At 34.3% G+C, this 18,655-nt stretch overlaps 3 protein-coding genes across 5 annotated transcripts; 2 read left to right on the top strand and 1 right to left on the bottom strand.

Moving 5' to 3' along the window:
* Positions 1-51: 51 nt before the first annotated feature.
* Positions 52-1,942, bottom strand: LOC111284795 (2Fe-2S ferredoxin-like superfamily protein). Its single transcript, XM_022873749.2, has 6 exons — positions 1,709-1,942; positions 1,493-1,606; positions 1,326-1,379; positions 1,126-1,188; positions 852-914; positions 52-276 (listed from the first exon to the last, which is right to left on the bottom strand). Exons 1-6 carry the CDS (start codon positions 1,898-1,900, stop codon positions 241-243), a joined length of 522 nt encoding a protein of 173 aa, XP_022729484.1. The 5' UTR covers positions 1,901-1,942; the 3' UTR covers positions 52-240.
* A 160-nt stretch (positions 1,943-2,102) lies between these two features.
* LOC111284794 (Pentatricopeptide repeat (PPR) superfamily protein) lies at positions 2,103-6,773 on the top strand. The gene is made up of 3 exons (XM_089762439.1): positions 2,103-2,710; positions 3,460-5,154; positions 6,459-6,773. Exons 1-2 carry the CDS (start codon positions 2,137-2,139, stop codon positions 4,698-4,700), a joined length of 1,815 nt encoding a protein of 604 aa, XP_089618565.1. The 5' UTR covers positions 2,103-2,136; the 3' UTR covers positions 4,701-5,154; positions 6,459-6,773.
* A 4,041-nt stretch (positions 6,774-10,814) lies between these two features.
* LOC111286406 (protein TIFY 8-like) lies at positions 10,815-17,270 on the top strand. Of its 3 annotated transcripts, none has more exons than XM_022876343.2 (6): positions 10,815-11,577; positions 12,505-12,665; positions 12,765-13,216; positions 13,317-13,404; positions 16,606-16,828; positions 17,077-17,270. In XM_022876343.2, exons 1-6 carry the CDS (start codon positions 11,295-11,297, stop codon positions 17,166-17,168), a joined length of 1,299 nt encoding a protein of 432 aa, XP_022732078.2. In that variant the 5' UTR covers positions 10,815-11,294; the 3' UTR covers positions 17,169-17,270. The 3 variants fall into 3 exon arrangements, with proteins under 3 accessions (XP_022732078.2, XP_022732077.2, XP_089618564.1); XM_022876342.2 differs by having other exon boundaries at positions 10,830-11,577; positions 12,502-12,665; XM_089762438.1 differs by having other exon boundaries at positions 10,902-11,577; positions 12,513-12,665.
* Positions 17,271-18,655: the final 1,385 nt, after the last annotated feature.

The raw sequence follows: 18,655 nt of genomic DNA, 5'->3' as shown, positions 1-18,655 counted from the left end.
CCTAAAAATGATAGGGGAAAAAAGAGAGCAGGTTCATTGGCCATGTTTGAGTTTGAACTTTGGAAGGAGGGCTTGATGAGGCCAATTGCATTATGCATATAATTGTACAATCATTCTTCACAAACTAGAACTACTTAATTGACAATTTCACATAAAATATATATGTGAGTGACAAATGTAGAATGTTGAATTTGGTTACCGAGAGTCCCTGATGTGAACAGTCACTTTATGCATCTCTTCTCACTTCTTCCATTGGGGCAGCCTTTGAACTACAACCTAAGACCAATAATTTAAAGATAGAAATTCATTAGATCTCTTATTTAACACATTATAACTGAGAAACTTCACTTTAGTTGCTTAAACTATGCGATCATCAATAATCCTTTAGGAAGAACATTTCTGCTCTTTTGTTTTAAACAAGTGGGAATTCAGTAATTGAACATAAAAACGCCTGAAACCTTTTTAAAGTTCGTTTGCAAGTAGTAAGTTGTCATCCCACAAAACAAAAAGTATTTATGCCTACATGCTTAACTCAAAAAGACAGGCATGCTAATTTTTACCTGTTCTAGGGGTCAAGTTATTGCTGCATAAAAGTTAGCATTAGTTATTTTAAAAGAGGGAATCAAAATCAAGTTCCTTAGGGGATATGGTTTCTCCATTTTTTTTCCTTGATATATTTGGAAAGAGTATAGAACATAAGCTACATACATAATCCATTTTCTAGGAGCAGAACTTTTAACTTCACATGATGAATCTATCTATGGACTAATTTCACTAAACAAATAATATATAGCATACTTCAACAATTTACAGGGGAAAGGCAGCAACAAGAAAATTGTTCTGCATCATACCTTGCCGAAGTTCTCCTTATTTCCTACAATAGTTTGACAAGCAAGCCTCCAAGAATCTGGTTTCTGAACATCAGAATAGTGGTTTTCAAAATTAGTCGAAAAGTATTTCATGTCAATGAGACACAATTATCACACTCTTGTTGTTTTAACAAGTAGCTGCTAGGATTTGTTGTTTAAATAACAAAATGGTTCTTAAATATGATCATAAATTGACTTTTGAATGTGATACATATGAAGAATACGAAAGGAAATAGACTGAGGGAAGAAAGCATGCCTTCTTGAGATATCGAAGTTCTGTGTTGGTTCTTTCATTCAAAAGATCCTTCCCATCGACAATCTTCAAAGAGTAAACAAAAGTGATATACATTTGATGCTTTTATCGAAATGAAAGAACACAATCAAGCTTCTCCGGTTAAAAAAAAGAATGCTAGAGATAACTGGATTAACTATTAGCAGTACTTCATTGATTCATACCTCTACAATGCAAGTTCCACAGCTTCCACCACCTCCACAGTTCATCACTTTTCCCTAATCTCAAATTCCAAGTAAAGAACATTAATTAAAGAAGAATTGCGAAAACCGAAACATATGAAAAAGCAAAAATAAATAAACAAAAGTTCCATTTCGTAAAGCGAACTTACATAGGCAGCATAGAGCTCAATCTTGTTATCCAACATGATGTTCCTCAGCAACTTTTCTCCGCTTATTGCTTTAGCTTTATCCACTGGGTACGACCCATCACTCCCTAGATTCGGCTGCCGCATTTCACCAATATCAAACAACAACATTCCACAACTTAAGACTTCAGTAAAAAAAAACAAAATGGGTTCATCTTTTTGCATATAAATATGTAGTACCCCAATAAATTCCAGATCGATTTCTGGCTTTTCTGATATAGCTGGTGAATTGGTTTCAGCAGAACTCGTTGCCAATGAGACAGAAACATGTCTTTTCCTGGGAATAAACTTAATTGTGCTCCTGTAACTGCTGTAGTTCCATGAAAATCCTGTTAGTGTGGTCGTTATGCTAGTTAAGTTCAGGGAAGCCATTGTTTATTCCGTACCCTTTCAGTTTCCAACCTGTTCTTTAAATTTCTCCTAAACATCTCACCCTCTTGAACGGTTGATCTGTAACATTTTGGGCCTCAAGTGCAGTGGTAGTATGGTAATTTTACAAATTCTCAAGATTGTGGTTATCATTTACTGGGCTTCCAATTTTCCACATTTTCTTTGGGCCTTTACAAAATACTGTTAAAAACTCTGAAATTCTTCCAAGTAAGAAAAAAATGAAAAAGGCAAAGCAAAATATGAGTTCTCTCTTCCTGCGGCAACGCGGTTTCCTTCTTCTGAATACTCATCACCTCCAAAAGCTATTCTTCTCTGATCAATCATGGCTTTCCAAGAAAGGAAATCCTCTTATAAAGTGGCCCCCACCATCTTCACCTCCTTCTGCTACCAACAGCAAACCTCACCCAATTCCCACCCCTGGTTTCTCCCAAACCAATTTCTCCATCATCTCCAATCTCCTAAAAAACCCTACCATTGCCTCCGGTTCGTCTCTCGAGTCCGCCCTGGACCAAACAGGAGTAGACCCAGATCTCGGTTTGGTCCAGGCAATATTCGATCACTTTGCTTCTTCTCCAAAATTGTTGCATAATTTATTTCTCTGGGCTGAAAAGAAACCTGGGTTTGAATCCTCTGCGACGCTGTTTGACTCTATGGTCAATATTCTTGGCAAGGCTAGGGAGTTTGAGGACGCGTGGAGTTTGGTTCTCGATCGGATTGGTGATGGAAAGGAGGGTTCCACTTTGGTTTCCGTCAATACCTTTGTAATTTTGATCAGACGGTACGCTCGCGCAGGTAATTTCCGTGATATTTTGCTTAAAAAGATTTGAGCTTTTCTTTGTGCCTAGAAGTTTGATGTTGGAATCTTCATAGAGCATTTTGTTTGACTTGCCTTCCCATTCAATTTTCTGTGTCAACTGTTTGCATTATTTACATGCAGTTAACTTTTCCATGTATATGAAGGTATGGTCTACCAATTCGATGATGATTTAGCAGATCCATAAATAAGATATTGAATTTGAGCTAAGAAATTATGGATTCCCACTATTTATTATTGCAGCAAGTATATGTACTTGCCACATGTCCAATTAGCCATAAATAAGAAAACCACTATTTAAACTTCCCTGATGATGTTTAGGATAATGATATATAGGTTTTTGCAACATTTGGTGGGGCAAATACTTGGAATAGAAGTATTAGGATGGACACTGTTTTCCCTTGTGGTACGAGTACAAGATTGGGTTTGTTTCTAGTTTCATGAAGATACTTAATATTTTAAAGGTTGACGGATTTCGGCATGTGTTTTGGAATGCAACATTGGAATTTGGATTTTTTTAGTTTTATTCTGTTTTTGGAGTTTTTATTTTGGTCTCATTCTTATATGTTGGCATGCTTGTAGACTTATGGTGCTCAACTGCTTATTTTTTAACCTTTTATGCTTATATGCCGTATGACATTAAATTGTTTTGCAGTTTAAGTGGCAAAGCTTGAATTTTAGTGTTTTTTTGGAATTAGTGATGTTTATGCAGTTTACATTCATGCAGGTATGACTCAGGCTGCTATCCGCACATTTGATTTTGCAAGCAGTTTAGATCAAATTTGCAATTCTGATGAGAAAACTAATATGTTTGAAATAATGTTGGATTCTCTTTGTAAGGAAGGGCATGTTAGGGTGGCATCAGAATATTTCACTAGAAGAAAGGAAATAGATCTTGCTTGGGTTCCATCAGTCAAGGTTTATAACATACTATTAAATGGATGGTTTCGGTCGAGAAAGCTCAAACATGCAGAGAGACTTTGGTTGGATATGAAAAGGGATGGTGTGTCTCCTAGTGTTGTAACATATGGTACCCTTATAGAAGGATACTGTACAATGCGTCGTGTTGAGATGGCAATGGAATTGGTGGATGAAATGAAGGGGGCAGGAATTGAGCCAAATGCAAAAATATATAATCCAATTATTGATGCACTGGGGGAATCTGGTAGGTTAAAGGAGGCATTAGGGATGATGGAATGGGTTTTGTTGTGTGAATCAGGCCCTAATATTTCCATGTATAATTCTTTAGTGAAAGGTTATTGCAAGGCCAGAGATTTAGTAGGGGCTAGTAAAATACTTAAGATGATGATTAGCAGGGGTTTCATCCCAACCACTACAACCTACAATTATTTCTTTAGGTACTTCTCACAATTCAGGAAAATTGAGGAAGCTATGAATCTTTATACAAAGATGATTCAGTCTGGTCACACTCCAGATCGGCTTACTTACCATCTTTTGTTGAAGATGCTGTGTGAGGAGGAGAGGTTGGACTTGGCAGTTCAGGTTAGCAAAGAAATGAGAGCAAGGGGATATGATAGGGACTTGGCTACTAGCACCATGCTGATTCATTTGCTTTGCAAAGTGCATAGGTTTGAAGATGCTTTTGGGGAGTTTGAGGACATGATACGAAGGGGTTTGGCTCCACAATACCTTACTTTCCAGAGAATGAATGATGAGTTAAGGAAAAGGGGAATGACTAAGTTGGCAAATAAACTTTGTGATATGATGAGTTCTGTCCGTTCTTCCAAAAAATTGCCCAACACATATGGTGGAGATGAGGACTCATCACGAGGAAGGAGGACATCCATAATGCGGAAAGCTGAAGCAATGTCTGATATTCTAAAGACATGTAATGATCCAAGAGAACTTGTTAAGCATAGAAATTTATCTGATAGGGCTGTATCAAGAGCAGGCCAGTTGATTGAGATTATCAAGAAAAGAGCTAAAGAGACAAGTATGAATAGTTAAGGCCTAAGAGCAAGGGAAATGACAACAATGGAGCTAGCATCAAGAAATTTTGATGCAGGTGCTATTGGATGGCTTCAGTTATCTGCCAGGGAATATTTATTGGAAAGTGATTGTGGAGAATTGTTTTCTGATTGAGATAGCATGTCATATACTGTTATGAAAGTTTGTGTAACTTTCAGTATTAGACCACCAGCAGTGTGATGAAAATGAAAGACCATTTATATACTGCATGTATTGGGATGTGAAGGACACAATGATAGAAAAGATTGATGCGAAAGCTTTAGGATTCCTGAGCTCTTTCTTTTTATTTGAAATTGACTTGGAGGGATTTTTGAGGCCGCAATTACTTAGCACCATCTCTTCTTTTGTCATTTTCACTATTTCATTGTCAAAGATGGAATCCCAAATCTATGTTCTTGGATTGATTTGAAGGGTTACTGCATGTGGAATGTGGGTAAGATATAAATTATACTTAATTATTCTAAATTGTGGAATCATGTTATTTACATTTTTTGGGTTCTTTTCCCCTTCCCCCACTTTAATAAAATGAGACTAAAACTACTCTTCAAAGAGTTTTACTTTCTTTTAAGCTTGACATGCATAATCAGTAGATGATGTTTCATTAAACCAAGTAAGCTAACACATTTTCCTTAAGTTTAATTCTCCAAATTTCTTTCCCAAACTGTTATATGTATTGCTTTTTCAATGTTACTATTATAAGTATTAGATACAACAATTATTTGCATCTTTTGTTGGTAAAACTTTGACCCCATTACATGCTCAAAGTTGTCAGGTCTATTTTAAAATTTTGGCCCCCTATATAGACAAAATAGTTACCTACATTACATCGTCAACTTGATGGGCCCTATAATCTTGTATATATGAATTACCCTTGCACTGTGGACCCTTTGAGGACGAAGGTTCTCTGATAATAGGAATTGCTTCTTTCTCAAACTTTGGCCCAACAAAAAGAGAACCTCCCCTGACTAAACAATTTCTTTGACAGGGGTTATTTTGACTTGGGTGATTTTAGCAAATATCTTCTGTAAAGCTGCCAGAAATTTGGGCATATGAAGCTGGTTTTGCTGTGCATCTGCATTGTGCCTTTGATATATTATGTATTTTTTGTATAAAGTGTTTTTCTGTTATGCAATATGCCACCGCCGAAAACAGGACCTATTTACACATCTAGTAAGACTAGGCTATTAAACTTTGTCATTTCATTAATACCTATGCTTGCTATGATATCCTTTGCTGGTCATGTTTCTGAATTGGTGCTCCATTCTCAACATTTTGTAAGTTAGCAACTATTTAGCAAGCACACTTTTATTTAATAGCTTTAAAATGCCAGTCTTAGAAAAGGGGTCTTTAGCAAAAGATGGATTTTTCCTGCTTCCCAATGGGTGTCTGTTGAGTTATGAATCATCCTTAGTGCAAGGCATGTGTACCTGTTACTATTTTGGATGTAGTACTTAGGAGAAAAGTATTTTGGAGATGTACCCCGTTTAGGAATTTTTTTCCTTTTTGAAACATTGAATGCTGATAGTATTGGAATCAAGAAATGAAAGGTATGTTAAGAAACAAGGCATAATAACTTATTGTGTATATACTTTTGAACTTGGTCTATTACGCGGTTTGAACTGATTTCCTTGCATCCTGTCTTGATTACATTTCCGTTTCCTTGCATTTGCCATAACTCTTAAGTCTCATTTCGTCACTATGAATCACTTGTCACTCAATCATTAACTTCATGTATAGGTGAAATTTGGAGTCTGTGATACATGATGCCTGTGGGGTCTGAGAGGGAATCTTATCTATTGAAAGACTTTGACAAAGCATATGGTCCACGCATGAATATTTGAGGGGTGTAAGAAACACCAACTGCTTTCATACAGGGTAACTTGTTCCTTCAATTCAAGATGTGATGGCTTATTATTGGTGGGGTTTGATTGTCATATGAATTACATCACTGATTCTTTTTATCATCTAATTTGGTTTTAAATGTTGCCTGTTATGGACAGCTGTGGACTAATGATATCTTCACCCTAATAATTCATCTTAATTGTGGGCAAATGCTGGACTTGAATAGATTATTAGTCTGGAACTTGATTGTCATGATTTGGAATTTTGGATTGTATAATCTAGCTAACTAAAAAAAGATGTTGGGGTTACATATGATGTTTTTCAGATTTGGCTTGAGAGTGATGATTGTGGTAAAATGCTTCAAGATTTCATTTTAGATTAAAACGTTTTCACTGTACTATAGAGCCAAATGACTTAAAATTAAGACAATGACGCATCTAACTTGACAGCAATTTTTTTCTCCTTCTTTCACTTTCATTTTACAGGCCAAGGTAGTAATCAATATGTTTTAATAGCTTAGGTGACATGAATGAAAATGACAGAAAGATCTCTGGTACAGGTTCTAGCACTGATAATCCCACTTACTTAAACAATGACGGAAATAAATGAATAAACAAGTGGAGGGTGGATACCTCTTGGAAAGCAAGATTAGGTTTAAACGCACTACTAATGTTTAAATGCATTATTATGTTATCTTGTCCTTGTGATATTGTGGGCACCCACCCTTTATTGGTAAAACCTGTAAAAGGCTAATCTGTATAGCATGCTTCTCACCAAATTGGCAAATTGACCCTTATTATAACCATTCCAACGTGTCATCGATGAAAGCCACAAATGAAAATGTTTTTATTTTGGGGTAGTGATTTCTCCTTGATAAGATTTGAGTTCTAACTCCATAAATAAAGATGAAAGAACAAAGGCTGTCCTCGCTTTGCATAAATATCTTAAAGATATATAGTGAAACCTGCCTCAAGTTAAACAATAATGAAGCTTTTTTTCTTTCCATCTAATTATTTTTCATACAAGATTTCGCTTAGTTTTTTTTTTTTAATTATTTTTTATACAAGAATTGTTGAACTGTTCATTTTTATACCTGACTGTTTTTTCATAATTGTCGTTATGATAGAAAAATAATAAGCCTTTGTTTATAAGTCACAGTTTCATCCATAAGTAATAACATTGTGAGATCATTTCTCTTGCAACAAAAGCACTGAACAATCACCATGCAAAAGAAACTTCTTTTTTTTTTTTTTAAATCTATGATTTTATCAGGAACTGTGCAATTTCAGCGTCTTAGGTCCGTCTGACAAGCTATATTTCAAACGTGGAAAACCGAAAGTAACGGTTCTGACACTCAAATGGTAAAATAGATGGACATAAACGGAGCTGTCACCTTCGATTTCTCTTGCTTGAAATCTTGAAGAAGGAATTTCAGGAAAAGCATTGTAGCGAGAAATTTACATGCCCAAGGAGTACATGCGTTAGTTCCACCAAAAAGGAAAAAGTTTGCTGTGTTAAAGAGGGAAATTAACATTAGTTCCACCAAAAAGGAAAAAGTTTATTGTGTTAAAGAGGGAAATTAACATTCTTTTTGGTATAATTTTTTTTTCAATTTTTTTTTTTATATTTCAGCTACCACATCGACTGTCATGTCATTGTTTATTGTGTTAAAGAGGGAAATTAACATTCTTTTTGGTATAATTTTTTTTTCAATTTTTTTTTTATATTTCAGCTACCACATCGACTGTCATATCATTAACATTTACACATAATTACCACATAATTAAATAATCACTTATTAAATTAATCATGAAATGATATAAAAAAAATATGATCAACTATGCTAGACTCTTTTCATTCTCTCTACTTTTATCCTCTCCTTTTTCTCTGTTTCTTTTTTTCCCTTTAAATACTCAATTGATTTGAGCATCCAATTACATTTTGAAATACTATTTTTTTACACTTTTTGATCTTAGTCTCTCATTGAACACACTGAACTTTCAACCAACTAATTCAATAACTAAACTTTCAACCAACTCACATTGAACACAGAAACTCGTCAACAGTATCAATTGCATTACATGGACATGCCAATACCTTTTCTTATAGCCATACATAAAAGATATGATATTTCAGTGAAATTTTAAAGAAAATAATAATAATTATTATTTTTTTAGATTTACAGTGATTTGAGTGGAGAAATTAACTGACAAAGAAGACAAGAAAGTGAGGTGCTTTACACGGAGGCCCAAGTGGAAATTGGCAAATGGTAAGCATAGGCAATGGCAATTGCAATGGCAATGTCAATTATGGTGGGAGCAGTCAACAATATTCCCCATTCCCCTCCTCTCTCTCTCTCTCTCTCTCTCTCTCTCTCTCTCTCTTTCCGTATTGCCCTCAAAATCCTCCTTTGCACGTGTTTTGCCTTTTACCCCTCCATTTCCATCTTCACTTTTCACTCCCCAAATAATTTTCACTTTTTGCCTTCCAATCCCTCCATTTGCATGCATTTATAATTGACAAATGCTGTTTTTATTCAATTTTTCTTGTTGAACTTCAAAGTGTTGGTTTGGATTTATCTTTTCAATTGCTCTTCTTCTCAAATAAAATGCACTTTCATCTTTCATTTATGCTTTTTATTATGAAACCCAATTCTTAATTATAGAAAATTAATTGAAATGATGAGGTATCATTAACACTTTTACAATTTTAACAAATAAAAATACATTTTCTTTATTTTACCATTAAAAGATATTTTCATTGTTAGTTCATTATCGACTTCATAATGTACAAATTCATGAAAAGCCATTAAATTTTATTTTCAAAAACAAATTTTAAAAATTAGAGCTTAAATCATGGATAAAAGCTTTTATATTCAAGTTTGAGAATGTGGAGGTGAGATGTTTAAGGGAAGTCAGATTGTTGTTTGTTGTTCATAATGTAGCTCAAGTCTTAGTAATCTCTCTATTTACAAGAGAAAAGTAATAGTATCAAATTTCCAAAAGATTGCTTGAATCACCAAATATAAAAAAGCAAAGCTACAACCTACAAGTAAATTGTAAAAAAAAAATGACACATGTGATTCTTAAACATTTTGAGATGAACTAACATTATAAAAAAAAAAAAAAAAAGATGATTTCAAATAAAAATGAATTAAGTTATAAAAAAATAGAAAATAAAAAATTAAGTGAAATTTAAAAATAAAATATAGAAGAAAGGACGTAATTAATGAATTAAATACTAGTAGGTTAATGCAATCCGTAGTTGTCTAATTAACCATTTATCATCAATTATAAATGTGATTAGCTTTTGTAATATGCATTTAATAACAATTTTTTAATGTTTTTAATGGATGTCCATAGGCACCCGTTAGTATTTGCCTAAAGCAATTTATTTTTTCAGTACATTATAATTTATAACATTAAATGGCAACTATCACATTTATGATAATAATATTACTATGATTGATATTTTTATTAATTATAAAAAGTGCATACATTTGTTCAAAAAATCTTTTAATTTCTATTACGAAAAATAAAAAATAATAGTTTAAATTATTAAGCTACAACCATCTCACATTCTTTAAATAATCTTAGTCACAACATGATTTTCAAGAAATGAATGAAATTGACACTCCTTAAATTCTGTCATGTTAATCATGGATGTAAGTTGCTTTAGTTATGGCACTTCCCAAGATTAAAGACTAAAATCCTCATTAATACTTAGTTTTTACAAATAATTATTTGAAAATGTCAAACACATGTTGACAAATAACATTATTATTAACTTTGTACAGAATCCAAAAATAATAATCATTCTGATTGATTTTTTAATTAATTATCATTGTGATTCATTAGTTGCCAATAACATTCTTCATTCATTCCAAAACAATTAATTTACTTACTAAAATATAAACATTTAACAAAATACTTTTTTTTTACTTGTACTATAAGAAATTTTTTTAAAGTTTGTAAACATAAATATTAAGTTTAAAAGTAAAATTATAATATTGTAAAAAATTGAAATCCATGTGGTAAATTATTTTTATATAAAAAGAGTTAAAAAAGGAGTTGCAGATTGCAATAAGCACCCCATATAGTTAAACCCTTTACCACCTTCCAATAAAAGCAAAATCTTACTATAAAAAAAAAAAAAAAAATAGAAGCAAAATCTTTGTTGGGGTGATTGCACAATTCTCAAGAAGTATATATCCCAACCAAACAAATAAAAAAAATTAAAAAAAGGGGAATTGCAAAGACAAAAATTACCAAACTCCCCACCTCGTATTTCACTTCACTTCTCTCTCTCTCTCTCTCTCTCTCTCTCTCTCTCTCTCTCTCGTTAAGAAAGAACTGAAAAAATACAAACACAAACGAAGACATTTGTGCTGGAGAACAAAACAACCCAACATTCGGACACTGATCGAATCAAACAGAGAGAGAAAGAGAGAGAAAGAGAGAAAACCCAATTTAAACTGAGAGAACAACCCCCAAAAAGAGAACCTTTTGCTTTTTAATGCTCTCTCTCTCGCTCTCTCTCTAAAAGGACTTTGAGTCTGAGTTTCTCACACTCTCTCTCTTTTTTAAAAATCGTGCTCTCTTTTTTCACTTTTTTCTTTCTCTTTTTAACTAAAGAGTTTGAGAGAGAAGTGAGAAGGTAGGCTATGGTGGAGCAGCAGTAGCAACTGCAGAAGAATGATGATGAAGTGGAGATATCGGTGATGATGGTGAAATGGCCGTACTGAAAATGGCTCAACAAAGCAAAACTACCAACACCAACAATGCCAACACTAACAACATTTCAACCCATTTGCAACACCAAAAAGTAAAGCCAACAATGTTTCATGATTTCCTGGGCATGAAAGCTACAGAATCCCCTGTCGTTTTGGCCCCTAAGGCCAATGATGCAAGGTTTTCGGAGGCTTCCCCTTCTGCTTCAGCCTCTATTGGTGCCTCTTCTGGCGGTGGTGGTGCTGGCCGTGGGCCCATCTCTTCCACCTCTGATCTGGGTTCTGGTTAGTTTCCCTATCTTTCCCTTTAACCTTTTTTTTTTTTTTTCATTTTCTTCAAAGCTGTAATGTAAATGGGTTGTTTTGCTTTTAGTTTTGAGTTTTTTACTTGGGTTTTTAGTATTTTTTTTTTCATTTTTTCTTCTTTTTTCCCTTGTTGTTTTTGATGGATAGTTTTCATGTGAAACACCTCACAGTATAATAGCTCATTAGGGAATGACGGAATGTGGAAAGTATGATGCTTGCTGTGTGGTTTGATGGGTAGTTTTGATTCTTGGTTCTGGTCTCTGCTTGAGACTTAAAAAGCTTGATTTAGCTGTTAAAATAGCAAGTCTTACTCTTATGGTTGGGTTTGGTGTCTTTATGGTGGATTAGTTTTTGTGAGGTCAGCAATGGGGTTGGTAGCTCCTCCCCAGGGTCATCCCTTCTCTCTCCATTTTTTATTTTCTCTGGTTATTTTGTTCCCTTATTTTACTTTTAGATAGATAGCTGTTTAAAATAAGCGGTTATGGTTTCACTTTCAGTTGGGGATTTTTAGTTCTATGATTTGTCTGCCTTTTTAAAGTAGGTTAACCCTTTATGATGTGTGATGACTTCATCTGCTCTATGCTGCTGCGCAACGTCTTAGCTTTTTACCTAATGTTGTCATCTCTTGCGGGTAAAAGCCATTGATGCGTCTATGCTACGAGTTTTTGTTTTTCCTCAGAAACATCTCATTACAAAATTGCAATTACGTGTTGCTGGTTACCTGTTGTGCGTTTGCTTATAATGATATGCTTTTTTACATCAGTATGTTGACATTCCTAATATTCAACCTTGTTTCTTGTGATTGTACTGCTGAGGTGGCAAGATGCCTGAAAGTACCTATGTTTTCTGAAATGGGATTCTACCTATTACAATAAAAGTTTGATCCATTTTCTCATCAATTAGTAGAAAGACAGGTTGGAAATCATCTTGAGGGCATTCCGTACTATGGTCCAAGGAGTGAAATATCTGGGCCAGAGATAAGCAACAGATTGGTAAGAAGTAAGAGAAGCAATCCAGATTCGGTCTTTATGGGTCATGAATCTCTTGAGAGCTTGCATTTGATGAAGGTATTTGTCATATCTTATCATGTCTTCTCTAAGAGAGACAGAAGCTCCATTTGTTGTTATTTGCATTTACTAAATATTTTTCTTTATATTTTTATTCAGATGCTTCACAATGGGGCTGGGGGAGAGAGACCTAGAAGGTCCAATGAGGATGAAGTGTTTCTTGGTATGCAGTCAATGAGACCTTCTTCTGCATCTCTTATATTACATCCTCCCCCCGGTAGCAGACTTGAAGGCAATTCTTCCAAATGGGAGAGGTCTGTCCCCATGATAGGTTCTGCAGTTCAGAATGCATCACGTGGTGGTCACTTTGTGCCTTTTATGGCTCAAGTATCTTCAAACAGGTTCAAGGATACAAATGTTGGTCCTTCTGTTATCTCTCAGGCAGCTGCTGATGAAGGATCTAGAACTGGAATTAAAGGCACTGGAATTTTGAGTTATATTAATTCAAGTGGTGTTTCCACTGAGAAAAACTCATCTGGGGTAATGCCAAATGGGAGCAGGCCAAAGTCTGGAGCTCATATTTCTGATCTGGAGTCGTCAGTTCCTCCAAGGTGAATTTAATATGGTCTTTGTTTCTGTTTTTGGTTGTTGGCTCTGGAAAGGAAAAAAATATATATAGATGATGACTGCTATATTTTCTTTTGTTCTCAGTCGACAAGGATTAACATCTGCCAGCCGGCAAATGACTATATTTTATGCTGGTCAGGCTCATGTCTTTGATGACGTGCATCCAAACAAGGTTGGTTTCTTGTTGTTTGCCAATGGACCTTGAGTTTTTTAATTTCAATTGTTTCGATAAAGCTTGTGGTGCATGCTTTTTATGATCTCTATTTGATTCAAATATTTCATCTAGCTGAGTGTTTACGTTTAGATTGGCTAGGCTAAGTTGATATTGCAGTGACATTGTATAATCCATAGAATTGCAAAAGCATGTAGGTTTCAATTTTCTCTGTTGCTGGTTGAGTGAATGTCTTGCACAAGAGGACTGTTGAGCTTAAGACCATATATAATGTAACATGAGTGTAGAGCTGCGTTCTTAACTATGTGTATTGAAGCTTAGAAGTTCTCATAAAGTTTGATATGTCGTCATGTTTTCAGAAACATCAGAAGAGATTCCTGTGGATTCTATTGGTATCCACAACAGCTTCGAGAATATGAGGGATGAACCTGTGATATGCTTCTTTCTCCAGAATATGTTGTTGATTCAAGTAGCTTGTTTAGGGTGACAGGATGTGGCCAACTACTTGAAATGATAGAATGCTGCTTTTTTACCAATATAGGACTAACAAAACACAATTTGCAAATTCAGAGACCTGACACTTATATTCAGGAGTTCTTTAACTTAAACATGGTATAGAAAAGTGGAGTAAAGTTCCTGTTCATGTTGCTCCTGTCATAACCTGAGTTTATGCAGTCCATTACTCTAGGAAGTGGAGCTACCATTGTTCCTTAGACACATAAATACTCTTATCATTAAGGCTAGTTGTGGAGGACTGCTGCCTAGTTTTAAGTGTACTTATTTTTGGTGGAAATTTACAAAATAGGGCTTTGTTATTTGGGCTTCATACATGCTGATTTTACTATCTATCTGGGATTTAATAATGTGGGCCATGAACTGCAGTATTACATTTGCTCATACATATAATTACGAGGACCTGTCTGTTACCTTTGATTATTGAGAAATTGAGATTTTGATTTGAGAACTGAAGATTATTGCAGACTTGGGAATTTGAATGCAACTGAGATTTTCCAAAGTTTCTTCCACTGGTGTTTCCTTTTTTATTCAATTTTCTGTCTTTGAGATACTAGCGCTAAGTCATTGGAGCAATGCCTTGAAATAATACATGGCAACTTCAGTTTTAAGTTGTCTTAGCTTGTATTAGCCCCTTTGCTCTCTTTTGTGGTGATATAAAAGAGGATTGCATTTATGTTTTTTGGGAAGTCAGTTATGCTCTACTGTGGATATGGCTAGGTTGTCTGATAGCCTGGTATCACTTGCTACTGTAGAAGATTTTAATTGCATGCAACTTTTGATAATTCTGCTAATTTGAGTTACTTGTCTGTGGTTATATTGACCGTTATACTTTGTTGTTTCACATTGGCTTTTACTATGGGTGGATCATGTCTGCTAATCAGTGAGTTGAGCTCCATTTGGAGCTATATTTCTATGGGAAGCCCTTTTTCTTTTTGTGATTTTAGTTTTGAAGTTCAAAGATGGTTAGTTTTCAGTTACACTTCTGTTCACTGCTTCAAACGTGATGTTTGATGGCTATACATAATCCTAAAATATGCCATTTGAGTGGAAGGACATTTATGATCCTTCAACTTTCTTCATAGAGGGGAATATTATTATAGGGGACTGAAATTCCGTCGTTATGTTCTGTTTATTTTCCTTGGGGAAGTTTGATGTTTGCTGCAAAGTCTACTGATATTAAATTATTTTTTGTTTCTTCACTTGAGGAATGATTAGCTTTTGGTATAATAATTAATGGTTGTCCGCTATTTTTTCCTATATATACAATTAATATTATGTCTTGTTAATTTACCGTTTTATCCATCATTTGGTCTTAGTCTCACTTTAATCATCCTCTCCTTCTTTGGTAATTAATTTTGTGTAATCGTATTACACTTGGCATCTGATGTCCAGTATTTTATCTGAAATTCTCTTCATTTACTTCTTCTGCTAAGGGGCTTTGGATTTATTTCTTATTGAAATGGAAATGGCACTAATGTGTATTCAGTCATGTGCCCTTCCCCTATTTTCCAATATTTGTCACCAATTTGTGATAGCTTTAGTTTGGAGCACAATCATCTTGGATCCCCTGTTCTTTCCTATGCCTCATTTCTGCCCCATTCCTTGAGATTGAAACTTGCGTATTGAGTTATATAAAATCTACCTATAATTAGGTATACAAATAATACGAGGCAGTGAAGGCCTTACCGTAGGAGTTTGACTGCTAAATGTGAAATCAATATAAAGAGAGAGCTCCTTAACTGAAGAGATTCCCTTTTTAACTTAGAGTTTAATGACATGCAAGGTTTTTACTGTGCAGGACCCCACTTATACTAAAGCTCTTTCGGAATTTAGTCTAGTGGTCTGTGGTCTAGTTGGTCTTGTTGACATATATGAATGCCAAGGCCTATAAGGAAGTTAAATTTCTTTTGTGAATCATTGAATTTTAACTTGTAAAACTCTACATATTTGTTTTGTAGCAAAAGGAGTATGTCTTTCTCTAGTATTACTTAGCAGAGGTTTTTTTAGGCCATTGTGAATTACCAGTGTTCATCATACTCTTAGTTATCTCAGTGAATGATTATAGTTAATATGCTTCAACTTTTAATTGTCATGGGACGGAGTACTGTTTTATTTCAAAAATGATTTTGTGCTTTAGTAAAAGTGGCAAGGGGCTCTTTGTTTCTCATAAAACATAGTTGTACATCTATCTTCGGGTATAATGTCTGTACTCGGTATGTGATGAGTTGCTGAGAATGTGGAAACAGATGTTTCTCGTCCAATTCTAACATCATTGCATTTTTTTTTTTTTTTTAATTATCTTTATTTTGGTAAAAAAAGGCCTTTTATTTAAGCACATTTTTTTTCCCTGAATAAAGTATATGCTTCTCTTGAAGGTACCAAGCAAGGCTAGTTCTATTAAACGACAGGTTAACGAATTCCAAAGCTTCCTGTGTGCCATCTTTTAGTTAAACACATGAATTATGCCTCTCTACGGTATCTAGTTGTTATTGTATACTACCGCTTTGAGCCGTTGAAGCTAAACATTTTCATACGCTGGTTCTTGTCACTTTTCTAGTTTTACCATTTTTTTTAGAAGTTTTCATTGGTATTTTTTCATGTCTTGTGTCATGTCAGGTATTTTGTATCCTGAATTTCTTAACATACATTTCTGGTCATGACCTGTTTGCTGCATTGTCACTTCAGGCAGATGTCATAATGGCGTTGGCTGGATCAAATGGAGGATCTTGGTCGACAACTTACTCTCCTAAATCTGCTGTGAGGCCAGTTAGTGAAAATTATTCACCTAGTGGAGAACCTGAAGCAGTGGGTAGCATGGCATTCTCGCGGGAATTTCGAGGGAGGATAAGTGTTGCTGGTAATACTAGTCAAGGAACTGGTTCTGGTGAACGAATCTCAACACAAGCAGGTGAACTTTCTACTTCCTCCCTTGGTATATAGTTTCCATTTTGGTGCATTTCCGTGGTTTCCCTAGCATGACCTAGAAAACATGTTCTATTGTGTCCAATTCCAAATGAGTTGCTTTCTTCTTTTTTTTTTTTATTTGTAAGCACGGAAATAAATGTAATCGGCTCAGGATTCAAATATGATTCTGCAACTGATAAGAAATGTTCTACTTCAGCATGCTTATGGTGTTCATTACCGTCTAAAATGTAGGGGTTCCTCAAGGCACCGTTGCTATTGCGAAAGATGCAAGAAATCCAATTCAAGCAGCAGAGCCTAGTACTGAAGATAAAAGAGTGGTATAAAGTTAAGGGAGTTCGGAATTGCTTTGAATCTATTAACCTGGCTTATTAGTAAGAACGAACCGTGTCTTATCTATTTCGTCAATGCTTAACCTTTTTCTTTTCTTTTCTTTTTTTTTTTTTTGAATTTTCTCGCGTTATTATCCTTTTTCGGAAGTAAAGATAGGGTGGGTGGTTTGGTTTATCAATTAACCATCAGCTGCAGATCTTTCTAAGCTTCACATGTGCTCTTAATTTGCTCTAATTAATCTTTAATCCAATACATAATATGCTAATAGGTGAATACTCTTTGAACTCACTTGTAATTTTGTTTGTTCACAACGTTTAAAGCTCCAATAATTTTTTGATTCGAGCAAACAGATATGGATCGATATTGAATTAAATATTTGGATGAGAAACTTATATCAATAATTGAATCAAATATTGGAATACAAATTTTCAAAAATTAAATATTGATTTCATCTTGACTTTAAAAGGTATCAATTAAATAATTCTCTCAATTTCCATGCTAAATTAAAGGGGTATTGATTGCAAAGAAAAGCCATATCCAACATGGCAATGAAGTTCTTGTGCACAGTTTGAGGGGAAAGCAGAGATCTGCCATTTTTCCAAAGCTACAAGATTTTCTTCAATCTTAAATTCTTCATCTGATGTTTTGAGCAAAGCCTGGGATCAAGGACAATTACCAAATCTCATCTGAGTTGGGCTTAGCTGACGAATGGCCATTATGAGTAAACTATGTATATATATTAAAAAAAAAAAAAGAGAGGGATTAATTTATCAGTTTTTGGTATTATATTTTTTTTAATAATTGATTTTAATAGATTCAAGAGATAAGAGAGTTAAGTAAAAGAAAAAAAAAAGAGTTAATCTCATCTTCTGAGTTATTAAAATTAATGATTATAAAAAATGCAAAACTTTTTTGTGTAAGTTGATATTTTATCTAAAAAATTTCCAACTTTGATATTGTCTTTTGTCAAAATTTATAAGCCAAAAAAATTATTAAAGAAATTAAAATACCAAAAAAAAAAAGAAAATAAAAAACAACAACAACAACATGAAAATGCCAAAACCAATCCCACGATAGTTAGGCCATGATCACTTGCAATCCTATAGGTATCCCTACCAACTTTTAATTAACAAATATGAAAAAGAAAAAGCAGAGCTCATATAGAAAAACAGAACATCTAGACTCCAAATTAGAATACAAAGCAAAAGCAATTTTGATAACTACTACCATTTATCAATTAGAAATACAGCAAAAACGTTAGAACATATAAAACTAATACGAAATCCAATTGTGAATAGAAGTAAAAAAAACAGTAAATAATAATAATAATAATAAAGCTGAAAGCGTAAGGATAAAAAACAAAAGAACAATCTGAGTTTAAAAATGAATATGGAGGACTTGTTGGAACTTGCATTTCTTACACTTCTAAAGTCCAAACAGTAAAGATTCCGACAAACTAACTTTGAACAGATCGAAACTC

This window comes from Durio zibethinus, chromosome 6 (assembly GCF_047325235.1).
Source record: "Durio zibethinus cultivar Kanyao isolate XHJ-2024 chromosome 6, ASM4732523v1, whole genome shotgun sequence".
NCBI classification, from domain to species: Eukaryota; Viridiplantae; Streptophyta; class Magnoliopsida; order Malvales; family Malvaceae; genus Durio; species Durio zibethinus.
This window is presented reverse-complemented; position numbering and strand designations above follow the sequence as displayed.